The sequence below is a fragment of the Polyodon spathula genome, chromosome 13 (genome assembly GCF_017654505.1).
Source record: "Polyodon spathula isolate WHYD16114869_AA chromosome 13, ASM1765450v1, whole genome shotgun sequence".
In the NCBI taxonomy this organism is placed as follows: domain Eukaryota; kingdom Metazoa; phylum Chordata; class Actinopteri; order Acipenseriformes; family Polyodontidae; genus Polyodon; species Polyodon spathula.
Genome location: NC_054546.1, coordinates 36,285,279 through 36,307,636, shown reverse-complemented (window position 1 = coordinate 36,307,636; position 22,358 = coordinate 36,285,279). Strand labels below are relative to the sequence as shown.

Genomic DNA, 22,358 nt, shown 5'->3' with positions numbered 1-22,358 from the left:
ATTCCATCACTATGCTTTTACTATACTTTGCTATGCTTTTATCAAGGTACACCAGTCAACTTATAAAAGTGTAAGGGTCACATATTACCAAAACCATGACTACTACTACTACTAATAATAATACAGCTTTCAGGGCACCAATTTGAGTGATTTCTCAAAGTCATCAAAAAAATGAGGATGTGCATTATTTTTAATTATTTGGAAATGTGTTGATTAATTTCTCTAGTTCTGTTTCATTTTTGTATAACATTTATGTGTTGCTCTGAGTGTTTTTCATTGTTTCAGCGGTTTCTTGAATGTGAATGTGTTTTTTCTTCCTCATCAATCTGAAATGTGGAGGTATTTTGGATGTGCTGATTTTGATGGTTGGTTTGTGCAGCTGTTCTGAGGTGAAGCTGGTGAAGACATTTGTGTTTATGAACTGCAGGTATACCCAGGGTTATTGTACAGGGGCTGCTGAAGACTCCTTTAGTTTATACAGATGTAAATGTTTACCACTAGGTTCAATAGCAAAGTCTTCATTCAGTGTGTTTTTTATTTTTTTAATTTAATGGAATCCTGCTGTTGTTTTGGATTATAAATGAGGCTGTGATTAAACATACATGCTTTTTAATAAGGACCCCCTCCAGTCTTTGAATAAATCACAGTTTAGCAGTTCATATATCGCAGCCCCCAGGAACCCACTGCAAATTTGTGTTGGAAATTTTCCCTACTGTGAGTCATGATAATGCACCAATTATTACTAGGGATTATGTGCTTTTTAAAATAACATTGAACATTAAACAAGGCACATTTTTGTATTGTGTGCATTATTCAGCAATTATCTTTCCTACATATACAAATACAGATTAGGAAGTAAGGCAGTAAAATGCAATGTACAAATACAGGCCGTATACATACAGTATGGAGTGTATTACATTGGAAACACGACAACATATTGAAGTCAAGGGATGTATATTTCATTCATATGTAAATGTGAGGTAATGTGGTTATGCCCCCACCACAATTTAAAATAGATGTGCAAGTTTTCTGACATTTTAAAGTTGTTTTAGTTTTTGCTACAGTAAAATTTAGCCATAGCTGTGGTGACACGAGCTCCCTGTTTTACTTGTAACTTGCCTTTTGCTTGCCCCAAATAGGCATGCACAATTTCAGCAATAAAGAAGTGCTTACTGCCTCATTTTTAGTTTATTTTTGTATGGGAGAAAGGCATTATTAAAGTAACAGGACATTCAAATCTAACTAATGCAAATTTGATATGAGCTCAATGTGTCCATGCAGGTGTGCAATCAAAAAAAGTCAATGCAGTGGTCTCTAACCGATTTAGAAAAACACGTGTTTGGTTCTTTATCATCACCAGTAACCTTGTCTGAAATCAATGAAGTTTAAGATATTGCTCTGTCTTGGCAGTTCCCCTATAGCAGCAGCCATATAATACCAGAATAAAAGGTTATTGGCATCTGAGTGAGATGACAAAGTGGAAAGAGCAGTTATCTTCAAAATGAAAGATCGCTCCATTAAAATTGAATTTCAAAACCAGTCATCAGTATCCCGGACTGATGAAAATAATGTCAGGTCGAACTGTCAGGGGGAGTGAGCCTTGATGCCTTGAAAATGTGAATGAAGTATCATCCAATAATTCTCATTTATTGAGTTCTGCAAGAAGCTATGTCTATATACTGTATTTCCCCTTGTGAGCAAATTGCTAATTCCATATTACAGTACATATATGAGGTGGACATTATTCAGGAGAGCCTCATGATTGCTTTTCATTTACCAGTAATAATAACAATATAATAATAATTACTTTTAATATAATAAAAAACTTTTTTTTTTTTGCAAGGGGTTTTAAGGAAATGCCATTCTTAACACAAAACACTCAGTCAACTACTGCATAGAGTGTATAACATCCTGTACAACCCTCCCTTTAACAAAACCCATCCATATCCCACCATTCATTTTACTCAATGACATGAACATTTCCATCTTGCCTCTTTGTGCATTACTCTTATTCAACTCCAAATGGCAGCATTGCATTGGCACATTTCTGCAGGTAGATCTCCACATCGGAGACTCCCAACATGCATGCTAGGATCAAACCCTGGGCAATAAAAATAGAGTGTTGTCTGTCATAGAAGTGCATCAGATCTGAGAGGCTAAAATATTTTTGTTTCCAATTTTCAGAATCTTATATATATATACACACAGTGTCTCTCAGAAGTATTCACCCCCTTTGGACTTTTCCACATTTTATTGTGTTACAACATGGAATCAAAATGGATTTAATTAGTTTTTGCCACTGATCAACACAAAAAAAGTCCATAATGTCAAAGTGAAAAATAAAATCTACACATTGTTCTAAATTAATTACAAATACAAAACAGAAAATAATTGATTGCAAAAGTATTCACCCCCTTGAGTCAATATTTGGTAGAGGCACCTTTGGCAGCAATTACAGCCATAATCCAGATTCACAGTTGTGCCATATTCTGTACATTTCTTAATAATGGACTTTACTGTGCTCCGGGAGATATTCAATGCCTTGGAAATTTTCTTATAACCTACCCCTGATTGGTGCTTTTGAAGAACCTTATTCCGGATTTGCTTTGAATGTTCCTTCGTCTTCATGATGTAGTTTTTGTTAGGAAATGTACTAATCAACTGTGGGACCTCCCAGAGACAGGTGTATTTAACCTGAAATCATGTGAAACACCTTAATTGCACACAGATGGACTCCATTCAACTAATTATGTGACTTCGATTACACCAGAGCTTATTTAGGTGTGTTATAGCAAAGGGGGTGAATACTTATGCAATCAATTATTTTCTGTTTTATATTTGTAATTAATTTAGAACAATTTGTAGATTTTATTTTTCACTTTGACATTATGGACTTTTTTGTGTTGATCAGTGGCAAAAACTCCTAATTAAATCCATTTTGATTCCATGATGTGTGTGTGTGTGTGTGTGTGTGTGTGTGTGTGGATGGATATATATAATTTTTAAAGAAAAAAGTGCGCTGTGCTAATTGTTCTTGTTCAGTTTCTTCACTGACAATCCTAGACATTGGTCACCAATAAAGGCCAGCATTGTGCCTGCTGTCCTGAGATTTAGGAAATGGTTCTGTGACCAGCATCCCCCACTGGGGAGAGGACAGGCATCACTAGCAGTGTGAGCCCAGTAAGACTTGGCATGTAAATGATGCTGTGATCCTACTAAAAACAGTCACTGCTGGGCATGATGGCATGCTTGCAAGGACAGACCTACAAATATGTGATTCTTCTAGAAAACTGCCTTACTGCATGCGTTTAAAACCATGGGGAGGCAGTAGTTCTGCATCAGTGTCAGGTATCATTTTGATTCTATCTTTGTTAATGGCATATCTGCTTTCTTAAGGATTCATGGGACTCGGATTACAATGTTTAAAATATGGAGGAGACATAAAAACAGACGCTCCATTCTTGTGTTTTTCACAAAATCTGCTTCAAGCTTTAATATATTATAGTGTTGATATCTCGAAAGACCAGTCAATGGACTTGATGCTTCTGAATTGACAACAGGCTCAATAAAAATGACTTCTACCAAGAGATTCTGTCCTATTATTAGAACACTGTTATTTCATTGCATCCAGAATTAGCTTTGCTTCCCATTAGTCTCCTGCAATATGAAGCCGGAGATTTGACATATCTTCCCCTGTGAAGCCTAGCTTTGTGGCGTTACCGTGGAAACATGGCACCCGGACTTACTGAAAATAAAGTAACCGTCAGATTTGTCTTTTATTAATTAAAGACCAAACAGTGGATTGAATATATTTTGATTAGCATTGAACTTTGTAGATAACAAATCAGAACCAAGCGGAACTCTCGTCATATTATAAAGGTCGTTAAATGACATGATTATCATAGACGGCTCAATAAGTCATTATTGTTAGACAGCATTATTGCTTTCTTTTGATGGGGGTGGGAATTTATTTACATTTCTTATAACATCAGTCTTCTATTAATGGAGCATTGAATTTGGAGTGAAAAATAACACCATCTTAGGAATGTTTATTTTTTATTTCAAAACACATAGCTATTTCCCTTCACTGAGTAAGAATCCTATTTTTACATTCATAATGAATACTGCTTTTTGTATTTTCTTTTCTGTTGTCATTTCGGTAGTCATTTCAGTTTCAAATTAAACTTGGCAACAGGCATTCTTTTAGCAAGTAGGTTTTGCAGTTAGAAGGTATTTATCCTTGCTAATTTGCATATTTAATTCACCTGGTTTGTGTTTTAAAATTATTCTCTTTTGCTACCATTTTAAATCCATTATGAATACAAAAATAGTTTTGAATCTATATCTTTATGGGAGGCCAATAATTAAGGTTAGATTTTAAAACATTTTTTGTATTACTTTTTAAATGTGGCTCTTTTACAAGAAATCCAATCTGACACTGCTGATAGGGGGTACTGAGTACATGGGCAGCTAGGATAATACTGATTTAACATATCACTGAAATTGTTCAAGAGGAATACATACAAATATTTTAAGGATTATTGTGTCAAATTCCGTCGAGACTCAATGGTGTTTTTCTTTAATACTGCTCCTTGTGAAACATCAGCCAGTTTCGCATCCTTGACTATGGAATGCATAGATTTATACTGAGTACAATTACATCTAACTGCAAAGCTGAGACTGTTTCCACTAATATATCTGCACAAATGTTTTAACATCCTTGTTGTTCCTTAATGAATTTTGGGCGAACCCAATGGCTTTAATTTGATATCATTGTGCTTTTTATTGTTAATTACCTAGCCGTGAGAAAACATGTCCGTTAAGTTTCTGCAGTGTTTGTGGCAGTATTGATAACATTGAAAGGGATCATCCATCAAGTCCAGATTGATTTTACTTCCCATGGTCACTTAAGAAGAAAAACAATAATGACCAGCATGGCTATAGTATAGTACTTGATTTGTCATAGTGGCTGAAAGTTATGGTGTTGATGTATCTTGTTCACTCGCATTGCGGACTGATTAAATGGCTTTATACACTGAGGGAAACTAGCTCTATTTCATTGATTTTTTAAAAAATACAGTAATGTAGCACTTGGAGATTGCACAGCTGCCTTGTGTGTTGGCTAATGGTTGTGATCATTTACACAGCAGGTTGAGTTCAAAGTGATGGCTCAAGACACATGCTCTTTCCCACCGCCAAACTGTTTGGCAGCCTTTTTTTAATCACTCTTTGGACTGTTGAACCTGCCTAATGAGCCCATTTAATCAGAAACACACAGTGTAGGAGGACACATTGTCATGTCTTGAATGTGAATCTGTAATAGCCTTTTACTATGGAAAGAATAATAACTCAGTCTTATCCATTCTTTCAACCCCTATTGACCAATTTAATTTCTGCATGAAAAGTCTGCAATATTAATAGTTTTTAAATATACGTGCACAATTTAAGATATTTTAAATGCCTGACTATGCGGTTTTAGCAAGTTTATGTGTTACTTAAATATGCTGGTCCCTGGTTTGTATTTCTGGATTTTGTTACAACTATCAACAGATGTTTCTGACTGCAGTTAGTGTACATAATTCCAAACAACTGAGAGTGTGGCAGCCTTCATTTTGTTATATGTTTTCAGACAACAATGTGATCGTGAAGAAGCAAACATTTACAATGACTTCCAGTGACTTCCACTCCAAACCATTTGAGACAATAAGCAGATTCGGTGAACAGTTCTATCAAAATATTAAGTAATTGTATATTTCGTTCCTGGTGAGACAGGTTCTCTCAGCTGAACTCAAGAGTAATGCTGCTCGGAAGAATTGGTACTGAGAAATATAGTTCAGCAAAGAAACTGGGTCTTAGCTTTATCTGTTCTTTGAGCCTGCAGATAAGTGTTAATTATTCTGTGGTCTGTTTGGAGCTGAATTCCTGGCAGATCACCATAGAACCTTGATTTAGAAATGCATTGCTTTTTGACCTTGCCACACATTGAAATGTCCCAGCCAGATTATAATAGGAGTCAATGGGGACAAGCTCCTCCAATAAATACATAAATAAATTAATTTAAAAAAAAGTAATTCAATCTTGAATTAATCTTTTCTATTTCTGGTTACACCACCTAATATTATACGAATAACCTTAAATACCACATCATATTGAATTTCGTGGCCTTCAGATTAACATTTAATTTAAGCATTAAAGTCTGCACATCTCAATATGAGACAAACATTGACAAACAACTCAATATAAAACTGAATTCACACTTTCTGCAAGCAGTTATCCTGCCTTTTTTCATATTTCACTTCATAACATAGGCTGCCCTTACATATTTATGGAACACATCCTGTAGATAAATGCTTTGACATCACCACACCATCTCCTTGGCAACTGTTGCCATGTTGGGTTTTTATCAGAAATGTTTATTACTCCTTTGCAGCTTACCTTTTTTTTTATTGCCTTATGAAATAACCGGGGTTGCTGTATTTAAAAAGGTGGACGAAACAACACACAAACAAAGTAATTGTTGAATTATTTGTATTATTATTGTTATGTAATTAAACATTAAATGTGAAAGCTGTGTTAAAATATTCATATGAATCTTTTCGTAACATTTTATATACTCTAACATGTCAATGACACCAGTGCCATCAGAAACCTTCTCCAAGATCTTAGTGATATGGTTTACTTGCTTTACATTGGTTTTACAGATATTTTTTCGGAACATTATTTTATTTAATACATGGATAAGTACTAGAATGGCATCTTAGCCCAAGTGATGTGTGTCCAATGGGCGAAACAAGTTAACTTCACTAGATACATGAACAATACTTGGACAAACCCCTTTTGAATTTCATCTCGTCAGTAAAAAAAGAAAAATGGGGAAGTCTTTGAAAAATATCTATTTTGAATGTGTTTCTTCTCCGTTGTACTGTGCTTGATGTAGTGAGAGTGCTGATGGTGACGGTTTGTTTTTAAATGTTATTCCCTTTTGTGTGCTTTATGAAACATAGCATAGCCTATAGAAAATAATATATGGGTTAGAATATATTCATATCACACAATAATATCTCTCTTATTGGTTTCGGACTGCCAAAAACCACCAAGAGACATAATTTATTGTGTGATAATATATTCTAACACATGCATTATTCTATTTATACCAACTGAGCAGTTGGCAGTGAAATTGCATTTAATTATACAGACTTTTAAGTGACCCCCCTGTGACTCTTCAGCAAGTTGAAAGTGGCTTCTTGTATATTGTATGAGGTATAGGTCTGTAGGCTTTTTGTATATATTTAGCATTTGCAATGGTTCTCACCATTCTCCTCCTCTAGGTATGAGTACAATGCTTCAGTCAGTCTTGACATGTTTGAATGGTATCTACGCTGTTTTCATTCAGAACAGACTGCTCGTGGGGCCACTCCTAGGTGTCAGAGGCTACAGTAGATAGATGGTTTATAATGCAAAAATAAAAATATGTTTTTATAACTTATAATGTTGTTATATGCATACAATACAATACACAATATGAGAACTTTTGACTAAATAATGAAAGGATGTGAGTGAAAATGGAGCTTCTAGTCTTTTATACTACATTTCTGGCTGTTCCAAAGCATATTTATTTTTCATTTTTCAATGGACAGACAGGAAGCCTTCTGCTGCAGAGCTTTGTCAAGCTTTGAATTCAGCAAGGTAATCCAAAAAACACAATTTACTGCAGAGCTGCCAAGCATCCATGACTTTGTTTCGTTTGGACCACAGCAGCACAGTTGCCCCATTTGAGTGACTTATTCAGCACCTTTGTGAAGCTGAACTAAATGTAGACATTAGTGGACTGCTGTTGTTATCTGACATTCCCTTGTGATTGTTATAATAAGCACAGTGTGCCTTTATAACAAGTTAAACACTGTCTTAGCTAGCTAAATAACAGAAGGGGTGCATCTCAAAAATGGGTTTGAAAAAGAGCTAAGCAGAGGCAAAGTAAAAATGACACACTGACAGACTTGCACTCACTGTTTGACAGTTCTATCACTGCTGCTGGTGTGGCTATCAATAAATACAGACTGTGCTGTAGCTTCTAACAGCCTAATGCTTTCTGTGTTTGAGACACATTATTTGACGCAAATAATTGTATTTAATGTGCAGAACAATGTGCAAAATGTGATAACATCTCAAAAGTGCAGGGTTGAGTACCATTTAACAAATATTAGGAGACTATGTATTAGCATTCCTGTTTGTCTTGCAGAGAGAGGTAGTGGAAAGCAAGTTTCAAAAGCAGCTTTACAGTGGGGCTTGCGTCTTTGGGAATGAAAACATACTGTACAGTCAACAAGGTGTGCTCTCAGATGAATTAAAGTGCACCTAAAGGGTCATTTAGTACAATTAAACTTATAAGCAAGTGCAAAGGAGAAGAATAACATAATGAAAGGCCCTTGTAATGTTCAGAGTTTAACGCACACATTTTAGGAGAATTCCTGGGCTTTATCTGGGCTGCGTGTTATTAAAAGGTGTGCAATACAGTATTCTGTCTAGTATACTGTGGTGTTCTTTACTTTGCATTTCATTCAAAAGGGCCCCAGTGCTTTGTTTTGTATTAGAGTAGTGTTATTAATATCAGGTGTATCAGCTGCTGTATAAAAAGCATCAGTTCAGTTCAATTACAAATCAACAGATACGGTACTTTATTAAATGAGGAAATGGGACCATTATATAGCTCAATGGAACTTGCTTCCCATGCTGGGAAACAGGACAATGGCAGATATTTCCAATTAGTTGTGGAGTCTGGAAAGCTTCAGGGCTAGAATTTGAACTTTTGTTGCTTTCAGCTGGCTCTGTCGACAGCTCAGTAAAAGCTACACTATTGGAGCTGGCGGACTGGGACTGAAGTGAGAGACGGCAAAAGTGAAAACCGTGAGAACCGGTCCTTTGCTTTAACAAGGCTTACTGGTAGTTTTCCATTATGATGATAACAAATATGAAAAAAAGAGCACAGTCTAAGCCCGGCAGGATCTGTTGGTTTTGATCTGTAAACCATGCTCCATATTATGCACAGTCTGATGGGAGCGCTTTTTTTTTTTTTTTTTTTTTTTTTGATGAGCTGGCATGAGATGCAATGTATTCTTTGAAATCATGCTCCATGAAGGACCCAATTAAGGCTCAAGTATGTTGCGAGCCAGGAGTGTTCTGTTTACACCACCCTTGTTTTATGAAGGGGCAAATGGCTCAAAGGCTCGTCTGGGGGAGTATGTGACCAGCACTGAGGAGAACTAAACCTCGTGCTGAGTGGAGCAGGAGAAAACCGGGAAGAGTTCTTGTTTACCCACTAGTGCAGCCACTGCAGAACAAGGGTGGAAACACTCCGACCTGGTTCTGACATTCTTATATTCTTGGGTCTAATGGATTGCACTGTGTAATAGAATTAGGGACTAGCAGTGATCCTTTAAGTATTCTTATGCAAAGTGGATTTCATGATATTACTAATACAGTATATTGTGCAGTCTTCTTTATTACGCATACCAGTTATTGAGTAGAACAACCTGATAATGATAATATACCTAGCATCAAAAGAAACTAACACATTTCTTAAAAAAAAAAAAAAAAAAAAAAGGTATATAAATGATGGACATTGACGAAATGTTTTTGGTTTCTTTTTAATCACTCGATCATTCATCCTTGACCATGACATGCTTGAGTGACTATGACTGAAGCATATGCACTTAATCACATAATTAGTGAGACAGTTGATTGGACATTGGCTATGGAGTGACTTCAGCTGTTGAATTGCAAGCTTGAATAAAAACAATAAAGAAAATCACAGAAAAACACCAATATGCCACGTCTGTCAAAAGAGCTGCGCCTTCGTGCAGTCGGCATGTTGGAGGCCAGCACTGAGGAGGCGAGACGGTATAACCAGACACACTCTGTGACTGGGAGACCAAGGAGCAAGGAGATCAAATCCGGGAAGAGTTCTTGTTTTTTTTGATCACATCTAGTGAATTTTATCCAAATATAAGTAAGTTTTTTTTGCTGCTCAAATATAAGTGATAAGTTTTTTTGATACTCAGTATATTTATACAATATAAAGCTGTATACTATATATCCAAACTCAGTGGCTGAGTTTTTACATTTCATTTTGTGGGCTCTGTTGCTTCAGGAATGATGATTATACTTTTGTATCTAGCAGACTAAATATGGGAGTTGAGCCAAATAATTGCATTGAAGAGTTAAGCCAGATTCATTAAAATAGCGCTAGTCAACAAAACATTACTACATTAAGGTAGCAGGGTGTTAGCTTTCTATTTTTATAGTTAGCCTTAGTGACCCAGTTATTCCACATATTTTATCAGACACATTATTTAGCTGATTATCACTTGCAGAACAAGTATAAATGACATCATTAACAATGTGTTTTTTTTCAAATATAGGATAACTGTACATGTGTTTCTAGTTCCAAGTGGTTGTCCTTTTATTGTACTATGTACCATTCTTCTGTTTCATAATGTTCACTGAATAGCAGTCATGTTCAGATTGATGAGGGTTGGGGGATTACAATAACCTTTTTTAATAGCAAGATTTTAGCTACACTTGGGGATAATTGGGCATTTGAAAATTCAAACCCATTGGATGACATTCCATTATTCTTGAAAAGCATAAAGCAGAACTCCAATAGTAGATGCAATATACTATTATTGAGATTCCTATTTGACTTGGTCTCAGTTTCCAGTATATTTGCATTAAGGATTCAGCCCATTTCTTATTATTTTACCAATAGAAAAACACTGCTTCAAATAGACGTTGAACTCTGGCTCATTGACAGATTATTTGTTCTTTCCTTTAGTTCAGGTTGGTGCTCAGCTGCTGTTAGAATGTCAGATCTCGGCCCTGGGTTTTGTGCTTATTAATGATGTCTAAGCCTAGAAAAGAAACACACTGTCTTTTGAGCACTTGAACATGTGACTAAAATGGGGATTGCGTTGAACTGAATCCTAGCTTACAAGAGACAAAAAATTTGGGTTAAAAAAAGAAAGAAAACGAGGTGGAAGAGGTAAATGCTCTAGTATGGCATGACCTGCAAAGAAATAAAGGGTTAGGGTTACCTGGCTTGAGAAAGTACTATTGGTAGCTGCCACTAATTTAAGGTTGACATGAGTGTGGGAGTTACCTGCTTGTCTTTGGTCATGGTTGCAAAGATGTTCCTGTCAATTCAATATTTGCGGGTGTACTCAGAGCTTCTTGCATAGCTTGGCTTAGCTGTACATTCACCTGTGGCAGTGCAGTATGGGATCAGGCTGTGTTTCAGTCCCAGCACCTACTGGAGACAGCTCTACAGTGAGGTGCACTGACTGGAAAATGAGAGGAGCATGTCTGTAAGCACACACAAAGTGATTCAATGTTCCTTTCCTGTTATGGTTTGCTGATAAATAGAATCTGTTGAAATGACAAAAAAAAAAATCAACTGGAGTTACAATGGAAAGAATATTATTCTTTAGGGCAAATGTATTTCAGTTAATAAAGAGCTCAATAATACTGTGTCACACAACAACAAAAAAACCTAATGCTCAATTTTACAACTCTGCTGTATAAAAGTCATTTGCTTGGTTCATAAAACCATTATGTTTCGTAAAGTAAGATGCCTTAGACTTGCTTTCAAATTACATGTGATAATATGTTGCATCAAGTAGAGGTGTTACTTTTGAGGTGCTTGATATTTTTAATTAAAAAGACTGCAGAGAAGTTTTTAGTGAACGGATTGGTAGGATAAAAATGGCAAAATGACTGTATGCACCCTTTATAGTCTACATTGTTTTAAATATCCAGCAAATGCTGTAAAAATTGAACAGTCCAAGATGTTTCTTCCATGTTCACAGCCTGTCTAATCACATGGGAGTGCGGGCAAGGTAATTCAGATGCACACATTTTATTTAAACAGGATAAAATACACCACCCGTAATGAACCATTCAAAAAAGTTAATTGAAATTGTAAAGATGCTGCAGGCACCAGAGTTGAAACTGCAGAACTGGTAGCACAAATGCTGGTCTTCTACTGTATGTATGTAATGGGTCTGCTCCAATATTACTGGGAGCAATACAGCATCCCAAAATTAATTGTAAATAATTAAAACCAAACATTTCATCAAGCACTGTCAAACATGTCTATTAAGACCACACAATAGTTATAGAAACAGGCAAACATGTGGGTTTAACAGAGGGCTCACAGCAGACAGCTGAAGGCAGTTTACACCTACTGTAAAGTCGACAGGATATTGTAACATTTCGATGTATATGTTGGCGAATATAGTATATATATATATATATATATATATATATATATATATATATATATATATATATATACTAGGACTAGGGGCAAACGTAGTAAAATGTAGAGTAAAACGTTACACTTTAACTAAGGTTCCCATTGTAGTTTTTTTTTTGTTCTCACGCAGTTTCAAACCTGGCCCGAGACGGTTTAAACAGTTTACACTCAGATTGAAAGTGCTTCTGTATCCACGTGACTGATGTTCACAAGTAACATCAAAAAAACAAGTGACGACTCAATGGGCCATTCTAGAGAACAGACTTTCTGTGGAGAAACCAGTGGTGGTAATCATTGAGGAATGGTCACATAGTCCTCAAGAGCAATTTGAACACCTTACAGTCCAATCAATGCCGTCCTGGTAGCCCACACTTGAGCCCATGTACAAGATTCTCTATCTGTGACTGTACAACATGATTATGTGGAATTTGAATCTGTTGTTTTAGAACAGTCAACATTACACCACTGGCAGACTGTGCAATATCTCTGGTTAAATGAAAGAAAATGAGTTGTGAACTTTCCCCATCATAAGCTTCTTTGGGTATTTTGTTAATGAATAACAAGAGGATTAGATGTAATACTGTTCTCCGCAACAGATAAGCTTATGCATAGCTGGCATGGCTTAGGGAACGTTCAGAGCAAGATCCCTGTTAAGAGTGGTTTGTTTTAGCTCATTGTCTCTGTAATACCCAGCGTAAAGGAAGTATGTTCAAGAGGCAACCAACCTGTTAATGGGTATTAGTTTGGCATTCCAGACAGTAAGTCATGTGGGTTAGATTAAAATGTGACTGAAATGCCAACATGTGAATATATCATTTTAGAGTTAGACAGGGAATGGAGTGACAGGGCAGTAAGTCTGTTTTTTAAGCACTGTTTTTGGGCCTTGGTCTCCATGGTTGAGGAGGGAGGCTGCCCATTGGGTGTCGAGAAGGTGCCAATCCGTGACGGGAGGGGGTGTAGTGCTGAGGGGGTGGCAATGCTAAAGTGTGCTGCGAGTCTTCCTAGCCCTCCACCAGTCATACAGCTGCATCCAGCGTGGTGGGTCGGTCTCGGGTGACCCAGTCCTGTGTGTGCACCCAGAGCCACAGGATCACCTGATTGATCAGGTATTGCGCCACCACGCAAGGGCCATACTCCTGCGGGTCTCTGGTATTCCCCGAACCGATGGCAATGATTTTCCTCTGTAATGTCAAGTTGCTGGAGGATGGCCCGCTTCACAGCGTCATAATCCCAATGCTTCTTCATGCGTCAGGGCCTGGAAGGCTGAAATTGCCTCTTCATAGTTGTGCATTTACTGCTGAGCAAATAAACTACAGGGTGACTATATCATGGTTGGGCATTTGTGAAATAGGGTTGAAGATTACAATTTAAACTACCTCCAACCTGCTATTTAAACTCTTTTTTTTTATTACAGTACTATACGCAATGCAAATGTAAGTGATAATGACCAAAAAGATAATTCCTTACTTGAGACTTTAATATAGCTATATTTAAAGGTATGATCAAATTATGCACAGTCATTCCTGCTGTCTATCAATGATTGCTCACCACCATTGCTAGCTACTGTAGTTTTTCAGTACACCATCTCATCAAATTTAGTAGCTTCTCCAGGCTAACTAAGATATTTCTATGTAGTCAAAAAACACGTGACATTGGAGAGATATTTGGTATTATACCAGTCTTGGCAGTCACCACTGAAGAAAAGTGAAGAACAAATATCCCACCAGTTCTCCTGAATTGGTAATAAATTAATTCAATTTTGAGTAACACTGCAATAGTAGGGATTCTTGCTTATTCATAATTCACAGATGGCAAGGGTTAGGTTAGGGTTAGGGTTAGGGTTGATTGGGGTTAAATGTGCAACACATGCCAAACCTCAATTATTCATCATTTGAAAATGTTATTCATTTTAGGGGGTATTTTAGGTTGGGCATTTGAAGTAATTGTATGGTACTAACAATCATTTGGTATTCTTAATGAAATTGTGTGCATGTATTTGAAGAACAGACTGTCATTTATTCATGGATACCAAGATGTTTAGTAGTGCGCTAAATGGGTTAAAACTGACAACAAATGTCTCCTCTCCAAGCACCACAAACCAGCAGGGGTGGTCAAACAGTTTTCCTGGACAATGTATATACATTATGTATATATGTTATAAATCAAATACGTTGAACCTGTACTTTGAGTGTCTTCATGGTCCACTTTATACTCTATACCCAGGATTTGAGAAGGTGACAGGTCAGCAACTGTAATAATTTAAAACCAATTATACTTCTTTAGTTTCAATTAAGGTCCTGTGAAGTAACATTCTGGTCTCGAAGCTTACACACAGCTTTACAGTGCAGTAAAGCCCAGACAAAGTCATGTAGTTCAGATGAGATGCTTCCCAGCTTCTAATTCTAGGCTCATAAATAAAAAGAAAAAAAATGCCTCCACTATTTAGCAACAAAAGAAGATATTTCTGCAACACTAACCCATTCAATGTACATCTTCCATACAATCTACTCACATGCACACGTGTCCTGGGACTTGTCGTTATTAGCACAACGATAAGAAAGCGTAGGTTTATTTACATTTACACCAAGCTGTTTTGATCTCTTTCATCAGATTGCTATAGCTTATTGAATTCTGTGAACTCTACAGGGAATAGGCTAAGGGGGGAAGAATTACTAACATCATACACCAATATCATTTCAAAGGGACTGAATTATTACATGTGCAGTGGTATTCTACACCCTTGTGGTATTTCATACATAAATTAAGTTGAACAGTGATGTTGTTTACATGAAATGATATCCTTTTTAATATATGTTTATTTAGCAGTAAATATTATCAATGTAAATGTTATCGATTGTAAAGTATACAGAAATTACATTGATGTTATTTTAAGAAGAATATGATTAATGCAAATAGTGTGATTAAAATATAGGTTGCATCTTAAATGCAAAGCTTATGTACTACGGGGAGTTGGTATCATATATCAATGCATGCAGTATCATGGCTCTATTAATACCAGTTACCATATTGGGACAATAGTACACTAGACATTTTTTTCAATTGCTGTTGCAGGTAAAGTTGTCTGCTAATGGCATTTCTTTTTTTCTTCAGGGTAATACATACTAGGGTCCAAATGGTGTTATTCAAACTTTTTTTCTAAGAGTACCCCCAAAACAGCACATTTTTACTCATGCATATATTTTCTATTAAAAAAAAAGGTTTTGCACAGACTTTTTTCTTAATGTTTTTTGCAAATAACTTCATGGCAACCTAGCAATAGTGGTTTTTGTTGATAAGGAAGACCTGGGTTTGTATATGTGCATTAGTGTTGGTCAATACATACTGTTGTCTATGTGTTAGTGTATAAGAGTACCACAAAGCGCTAGCTAACAAGTTCTGTCACCCAACAAGAGAGCGAGAGGAGAGAACTACTGCTGAAAAGCTGTACTGATTTCTTTCTTGTTTAAAGGTAAAAGAGGCAATGCAGAGGATCCACGACAGGGGCAACATAGGAAAGCTGATACTGGATGTGGAGAAGTCTCCTACTCCCCTGGTAAGTGAACCGTGTTGATTACTGTTTGCATTACAGAATAAACAATAACTTGCTGCTTATGGGGAAGCTAGTATATCACACAGTGCCTTGAATATAAAGGAAGAGAGGCTGTTTTTCTACAAATCTGATTCATTGCCAGGTCCATTGAGATTAACAGTAGATCTAGACAAGACACCTATCCTAAGTGACTGACTACCCCCTCCATCTCCAAAGGCTTTTACTGAGTCTGTTTGTTTTTAAAGGTTAATTCACCAGAGCCAGCTGAAGAGGGGTAATTAGCAATCCGTCAGTAAAGGGAAGCGCCAGGTGATATTCCTCTTCCCTGCCGGACACCATTTAGGGAGATGCTAAGAAGTGCATACTGTGGATAAAATCCTATCCTATTTAACATGTTAGTAATTGCAACTGGGGATTGAACCAAGAATAGGAAAACAATAAATATAAGTATAATTTTGCATAACACACTGTGGGGGAATGTTGTGATTGCAGCAATGATAATAGCCATATCTATAGTTAGCCAATGCACAGCTCTATTGAAAGTGGTCATTGTACAGGACAGCGAGGCAGTAGACTTTAGTCTACATTGAAAGACAACATTCAGAGGGCGTGTACTGGAACGGACATGTTCTTTCATCAAGCAGAAAAAATGTAAATTACATAAATAAATACTGTATTTGCATATTTTCCAGTGGATTGATTTGAACAGAGATTAAACAGTTTGAAAGATAACATTTGAGGTCCTTTACCAGAGATTAAGGACCTCATATTGACCAATCAGGTTAAAGGAAATCTCCAATCCATTTTCTAGGATTACTTTCATAGGACTTCATGGGAGTACAATCCAGATAAGAAATGTTTATTGTTATTATTATTATGTTTATTTTTTGTAAAGATTGTTCTAGTCCTAAAGATAATGTAAATAAAAGACAGCTGATGCATTTGTATTTAGGGGAGCCCAGTGTATGTACTTTACAGTATTTCTCAAATTATAACATTATACAAAAGTCCTAATGCATTCCTAGGAGCCTTTTGGTTATGTTATTTCAACAGGGTGAATTTAAATACAGTGACATTGCAATCAAATTGCTCCTACGACACATTGCAAATGAGTGGAAATGAGCATAAGAGCACCATTATGGTAATTTGGGAAATTTATTAAGAGTTATGTCCCAATTAAGAACCATTTAGCAGTATCTAGACTATAATTTTGCAGAGTGGTGTCTCACCCTCTGAATTTCATTAGCGCTTAACACATTCTATATAAGCAGCTTAAATAAAAGACATTACTTAAAAATACAAACTTTTAGGAACCTTTCACATGTTGTCTACTAATTATTTGAAATGTGTACATAGATTTGTCCTCTTTCTGGATGTCCTAGTGTTCATTACACTTCATTAATTACCAGTGTTCTGTACCTGCACTTAATCATTTCAATAAAGTTTTATCTTGTTCATTATATCAGCTTTTGGTCTTTTTTCATTTTAGATTTAATGAATTACAATTACAGTCTTGCCGGTTTAGCTGGCAATCCCCTGCTCTGCATTCGATGGTGCTACGAATTAGTCCTATAAAGACACTGGTTTAGCCTGTATTACAGATGTCTATGGCAGGCCACAGGAAAAGCAGTCCCTGAATTCATAGTCAAAGCACCTTAACATAAACAAGAAAATCAAAAAAAAAATATATATATATTTGCAAAAATAACCACTCCAAACATTATAAAAAAAAAGGTAAGAATTACCAGGACAATCTCATTTCAAACTACTTACTCTTTAATATTTCTGTCATTCAATAATACAGACTAAAAGCATCCCTGTAATGCCGTGTTATTTGTTTCCTCCACAGATGGCCAATGACAGCACAGAGACGAGTGAGGCAGGAGAGGAGGAGGAGGAGGAGGACCAGGAGGGGGACACCGACAAGGAAAGGATGCCTTTTATCCAGTAGCTCTACAGGGAGGTCATGCACTGAAGAGAGTGAGGGGGCGGAATAAGGAGGAGGAGAAGGAGAAGGAAAGATTGAGAGACCCGGGACCTGCCTTGACCATCAGTGAACAAATGCTGTAGTACAGTGTGTGTTGTTGTATTTGTCTGCCAGTCAGCTGAGCTGTACACTGTTGGAAAACTAACTGTGGCTTGTCGAACAACTGAAGTGCCATTCCCAGTGCAGTATTATTTAGTATTGCTGAGTGAACCGTTGTTCCCAAATGCTTTGTCTTGTTTACAGCCTTTCCCGGGGGCTATTGTTATGTGTGACATATTTTCGGAGCATTCCCGATTTTATTTAAAAAAAAAGAGAAAAAAAACAAAAGGAAAGGAAAGAAAACCACTTTGCTGCTTCTCTCTCATTTACTCTAGCTAGAGCGTTGTTCCCTATCCTGTATTTTTCTATTAAAAGTTGTAATATTAGTAAAACTCTCTAGTAAGTGATATATAATATAAACGGTCTAATAGCAACCTTATTTAATTTGCATGCCACATGCAGTGTTTGAAATGTCATTTTAATTGCTATTTTACATTGAGTGGGTCCATGAATTCATTATCTCTTAACACTGCATTTAGCTGGCTGTGAGATTGTCTAGAGAATCCCAAGTAAACAGCCTTCATTATTCCTTACACATCATATGAGAATAGAACCTTACAACTCTGGCAGAGTGGACAGATTCAGAGAACAATTATAGTAAGTCAATATTGGAGAAACCACTCAGAATTATTGCAATCATCATAAAATGTAAAGGGTAACAAAAAAGCAAATAAAAGGACACTCTTTGCTTCTTTAAATTGAGCCAGATTAAATTTAAAAAATGCAGTGCCACTACAGATACTGTAGCAACTCTTAAGTGCCATTATACACATATCTCTATAGACAATAAACATGTCAGTAGCAGTGCTGCAATTTTCATGTACAAATGAATCACATTAAAGCAAAATTGCATCCAACAGGGAAATATTGTTAAAAATAAAAATATTAATGTTCTCCTCATAGCAGGAATGGCATGATAAAAGTCAAATGAGTCAAGGACCATTTTATCTTTTAAGAACACTTAGGTTATAGTAATTTAATACAAAGAAAAACAAAGCTGAGATGCATATTGAGAGAAAAAACACTGTCTTATTAGATTCAGAATTTCTTTTCTGTCAGCTCACTAAGTGTAGAATGATATAACATTTTATTTGATATAGCAGCACCATTCTAGTTTACTTGTTTTAACAGGGCTAATTCAATCTATATATTATAACATAACAGATTTTTTTTTTTTTGTAAGCACTGCAATTAAATTTTTTTAAATGAATGTTTTGGTTTCATCAATATTCACTTTCTAATCACTCATTCCACAACTCCATAATAACAAAACGAAATGGATAAGAAACATATAAATTTGACAGGAACTATTCCTGCAAAAAGGCCAGAATTCAAAGGCAGACCCTTAAAAGTGTGACTCACCTGCTTACAGTATGTTTATATGAATGGATTAAAGCAAGTGATTTATATTTTAATAAAAATGTATGCCTTTCGATTCAACAGTGCCTGTGGAATGTGGGGGCAATTATCTCTGCTAAACGAGAAGCAGAAACAGCAAAGTGGCTAAAAATGATATCTACTGATATTTTACATTTTGATGGTTCTGTGTGTGAGTTAAGTGGACTTCACCTGCCAGTGCCTGTTCTGTGTGTGTGTTTGTGTGATACATCACAACCGAGTGCCAATAAGCAGGACCTCTTTAGAGAAATTCAATTATGGATCCACTTGAAAGTCCAGCTCAGTGACAGTATTAAAATGGCTGAATACATTTTTAACTGCTAAAATACAAGTCTTGTTCACCATTAGGTATTGTTATCCCTACTGGCAAAAGATGGTATTGAAGCTTCCCCACAGACAATCCCAATGCATGCTTTCTCTAGCTGTAGTGCCCAGCAGACAGTTCAGATATAATCCTAACCAAAGCAGCAGTATGCACTCAATAATGAGCATTGCTGCAAACTGCAGGATATTACATTGAGACAGGGTGCTGGAAATGTACTGACACACTGTTTCAAGGGCATTCCAGTGTTGCTTTAGTTAGTATGAAATTGCACAAAACAATTTGCACAGCAGTTTGAAAAACAGATAAGAGTTGACTACAGCACTTAGCACAGCCTTATGAAAGTCTCATATTAAAAGTATAGCAAAGTGTGATAAAGCATGGTGAAAGCATGGTAAAGAATAGGGAGGTATGGTGGAGCATATAATATTAATACATATGGAAAACCAGGTTAAACTATGGTAAATGCTTTGCGTAACTATGGGAAAAGCATTGTAAAACTGCAAAAATATTGTGGGCTGCATTGTCACCATGTTAAGGTACAATATATATTGGAAACAACTGAGGCACATCTTGGTGCCAAATAGCATTAGTTCATTAATAAAACATTGATCATACCCAGGGCATTGTCATTTGCCTCTCCGAAAAACTGAGGATATCAGATGGCCTTGACAGGAAAGACTATGTCAAGGGAAGAGGAAGAGAAAGAAATTAGTGTTGTAGTCTACAATTAATGTTGTAGTTTTAGTAAACCATAGCAAGCCTTTACAAAGAAAATTTTAAATGAATTTGAAGCTTTTTACTCCTCCATCTAGCTCTTGTTGTTGACAAAATTTGTGATTATTATTCTGATTTGACAGATTGGACTGCTAGAACGAACGACCATAGCATTAATAGATGGGATTCTAGCATACATCCATAGTTGAACTTCTCTTCAGTGGTCCTTTATAGGTAGTGTCTTAATCTAGACTACCCGTCAGTATATCTGTCAGTTTAAGAGGATAGGTAGCTGCTCAGTTTGCCCTAAGAAACTGTGTAGGCCTATTTACTAGCCAGAGCCTGGTTACAGATAATTGGAATACTATTTGACTGTATTTGTTGTGGTAGTGCTTTTGTTATATTGTGCATACAAAGCCAATTCTGTTTACATACAAATACATAAATAAACTGATCAGTATAGCAAATTGTGAGAGTTGGGTCCTGTTTTCACTTGTTATTTTATTGAAAGATATTGGATCTGTTCAAGAAGCTTGCTTCTCCAATTTAAATATTGTTCAACGCTGGATTGTCTACAAGCTGAGAAAGGCACAAATACCTGAAAGATCAGAAAGACCTCTGCTGTGATATTTTATGGTAACAAACCATTAAAATACTTTTTGAATATTCTACTGTATCATAGAAATATTCCCTGCACAATGTTCCAATTGTCATAAGAAATGCATTTCTTGATCTACTGAAAAAGTCTACAATGGATAAGAATAAGATCAAATGGAAATGAAGTGAACAAAAAACATTAATCTTATTGCACTTGTACTGGTCAGAGCTGGAGGCTTGCTGGTTTTCATCAGGTTATACTGGTTGAAGAGCTGGTTATTCTGGTCCATAGATCCTTTGACAAACCCTAACTGTAATGTAAAGTGTTGTCTACATCCTACATTATTATATTTACTGTTGAGCCTATCAAGGTAAATACCTTCTGACAAGCCAGTAAGAGTCCAGTTAATATTGGTTCCAATTTCAACTCTTATCTGGTCATGACTGGAATTTTTAGAATTCCCTTTAAAGAATGTTTTTTTTTCTTCTTCTTAATAATAATAATAATAATAATAATAATAATAATAATAATAATAATAATAAACATTCTTTGAATGAGTTAAACATCACAATACAATTAAAAAAAATATGTTGTTTTGAAATTATGCCTTTAAACAAAATATTTGGAAACTGTAAGAATATAATTTATTGACATTTTATGATGGAGTGCTATCCCCCACCTTACCTGACAACAACATTCAAAAGTAATAAGAAGACTATAACTGCACTATATAAGGGGATATTTGATTATTTATAACTGGGTTAAGCAGGTACCACAATGTGTAGCACATTGTGAAGTTATACACAAATATAGGTAAGAGTAGTTCATTATACTGGCTGATTATTCTTCTTTGAACCTATGGTATTTGCCGAATGTGTTCTTTCTCATAGTGTTTTAATAGCTTGCTGTGTTCAACAGCATTGGCTCCAATCACCATGTCAGAAAATAAATGCAGCTCCCTTGCCAGCATTATTAAAACAATTTAAAGTCTGAAGTAATAATGTATAGTTTAGAACAATACATGAAGACTACAGCAATGCATATTGCAGAATCCTGCCAAGTCACCAATATCAGGATGTAGTTTTTTAATATTTTTTGCATTGTCAGGCTTGAGAATCATTGAGGCAGGTAGACCTAATCACAGGGAGTACTGTGGCAGATCACCTGAGAATATGCTGATTTGACAGCTCCTGTGCAATGGATCTGGTAAGCCTTCATTATTCTTGAAAAACTTGGAAATTGTTCAATGATAAGTTTCCTATATTCATTTAAAGCAAAACAGTCAGTGACATTTAGTATTACCCTAAAATATCTATTGTACATTACATTCTTCCATAGCCATGCTGAAAGGTGATCTTGCTGTGTTTCCTCTGCAAA

The 22,358-nt window shown here is 36.1% G+C and overlaps 1 protein-coding gene across 2 annotated transcripts in view; it reads left to right on the top strand.

Annotated features, from left to right (window-relative positions):
* Positions 1 to 20,096, top strand: part of LOC121325151 (synaptic vesicle membrane protein VAT-1 homolog-like) — a 33,450-nt gene extending 13,354 nt beyond the window's left edge. For both annotated transcript variants that reach the window (XM_041267466.1, XM_041267465.1), the window contains exons 8-9: positions 15,780 to 15,863; positions 17,710 to 20,096. In XM_041267466.1, the coding sequence (XP_041123400.1) occupies positions 15,780 to 15,863; positions 17,710 to 17,811 (186 nt within the window). In that variant the 3' untranslated portion in view covers positions 17,812 to 20,096. The remainder of the gene's footprint in view (positions 1 to 15,779; positions 15,864 to 17,709) is intronic.
* The last annotated feature ends 2,262 nt before the right edge of the window (positions 20,097 to 22,358 follow it).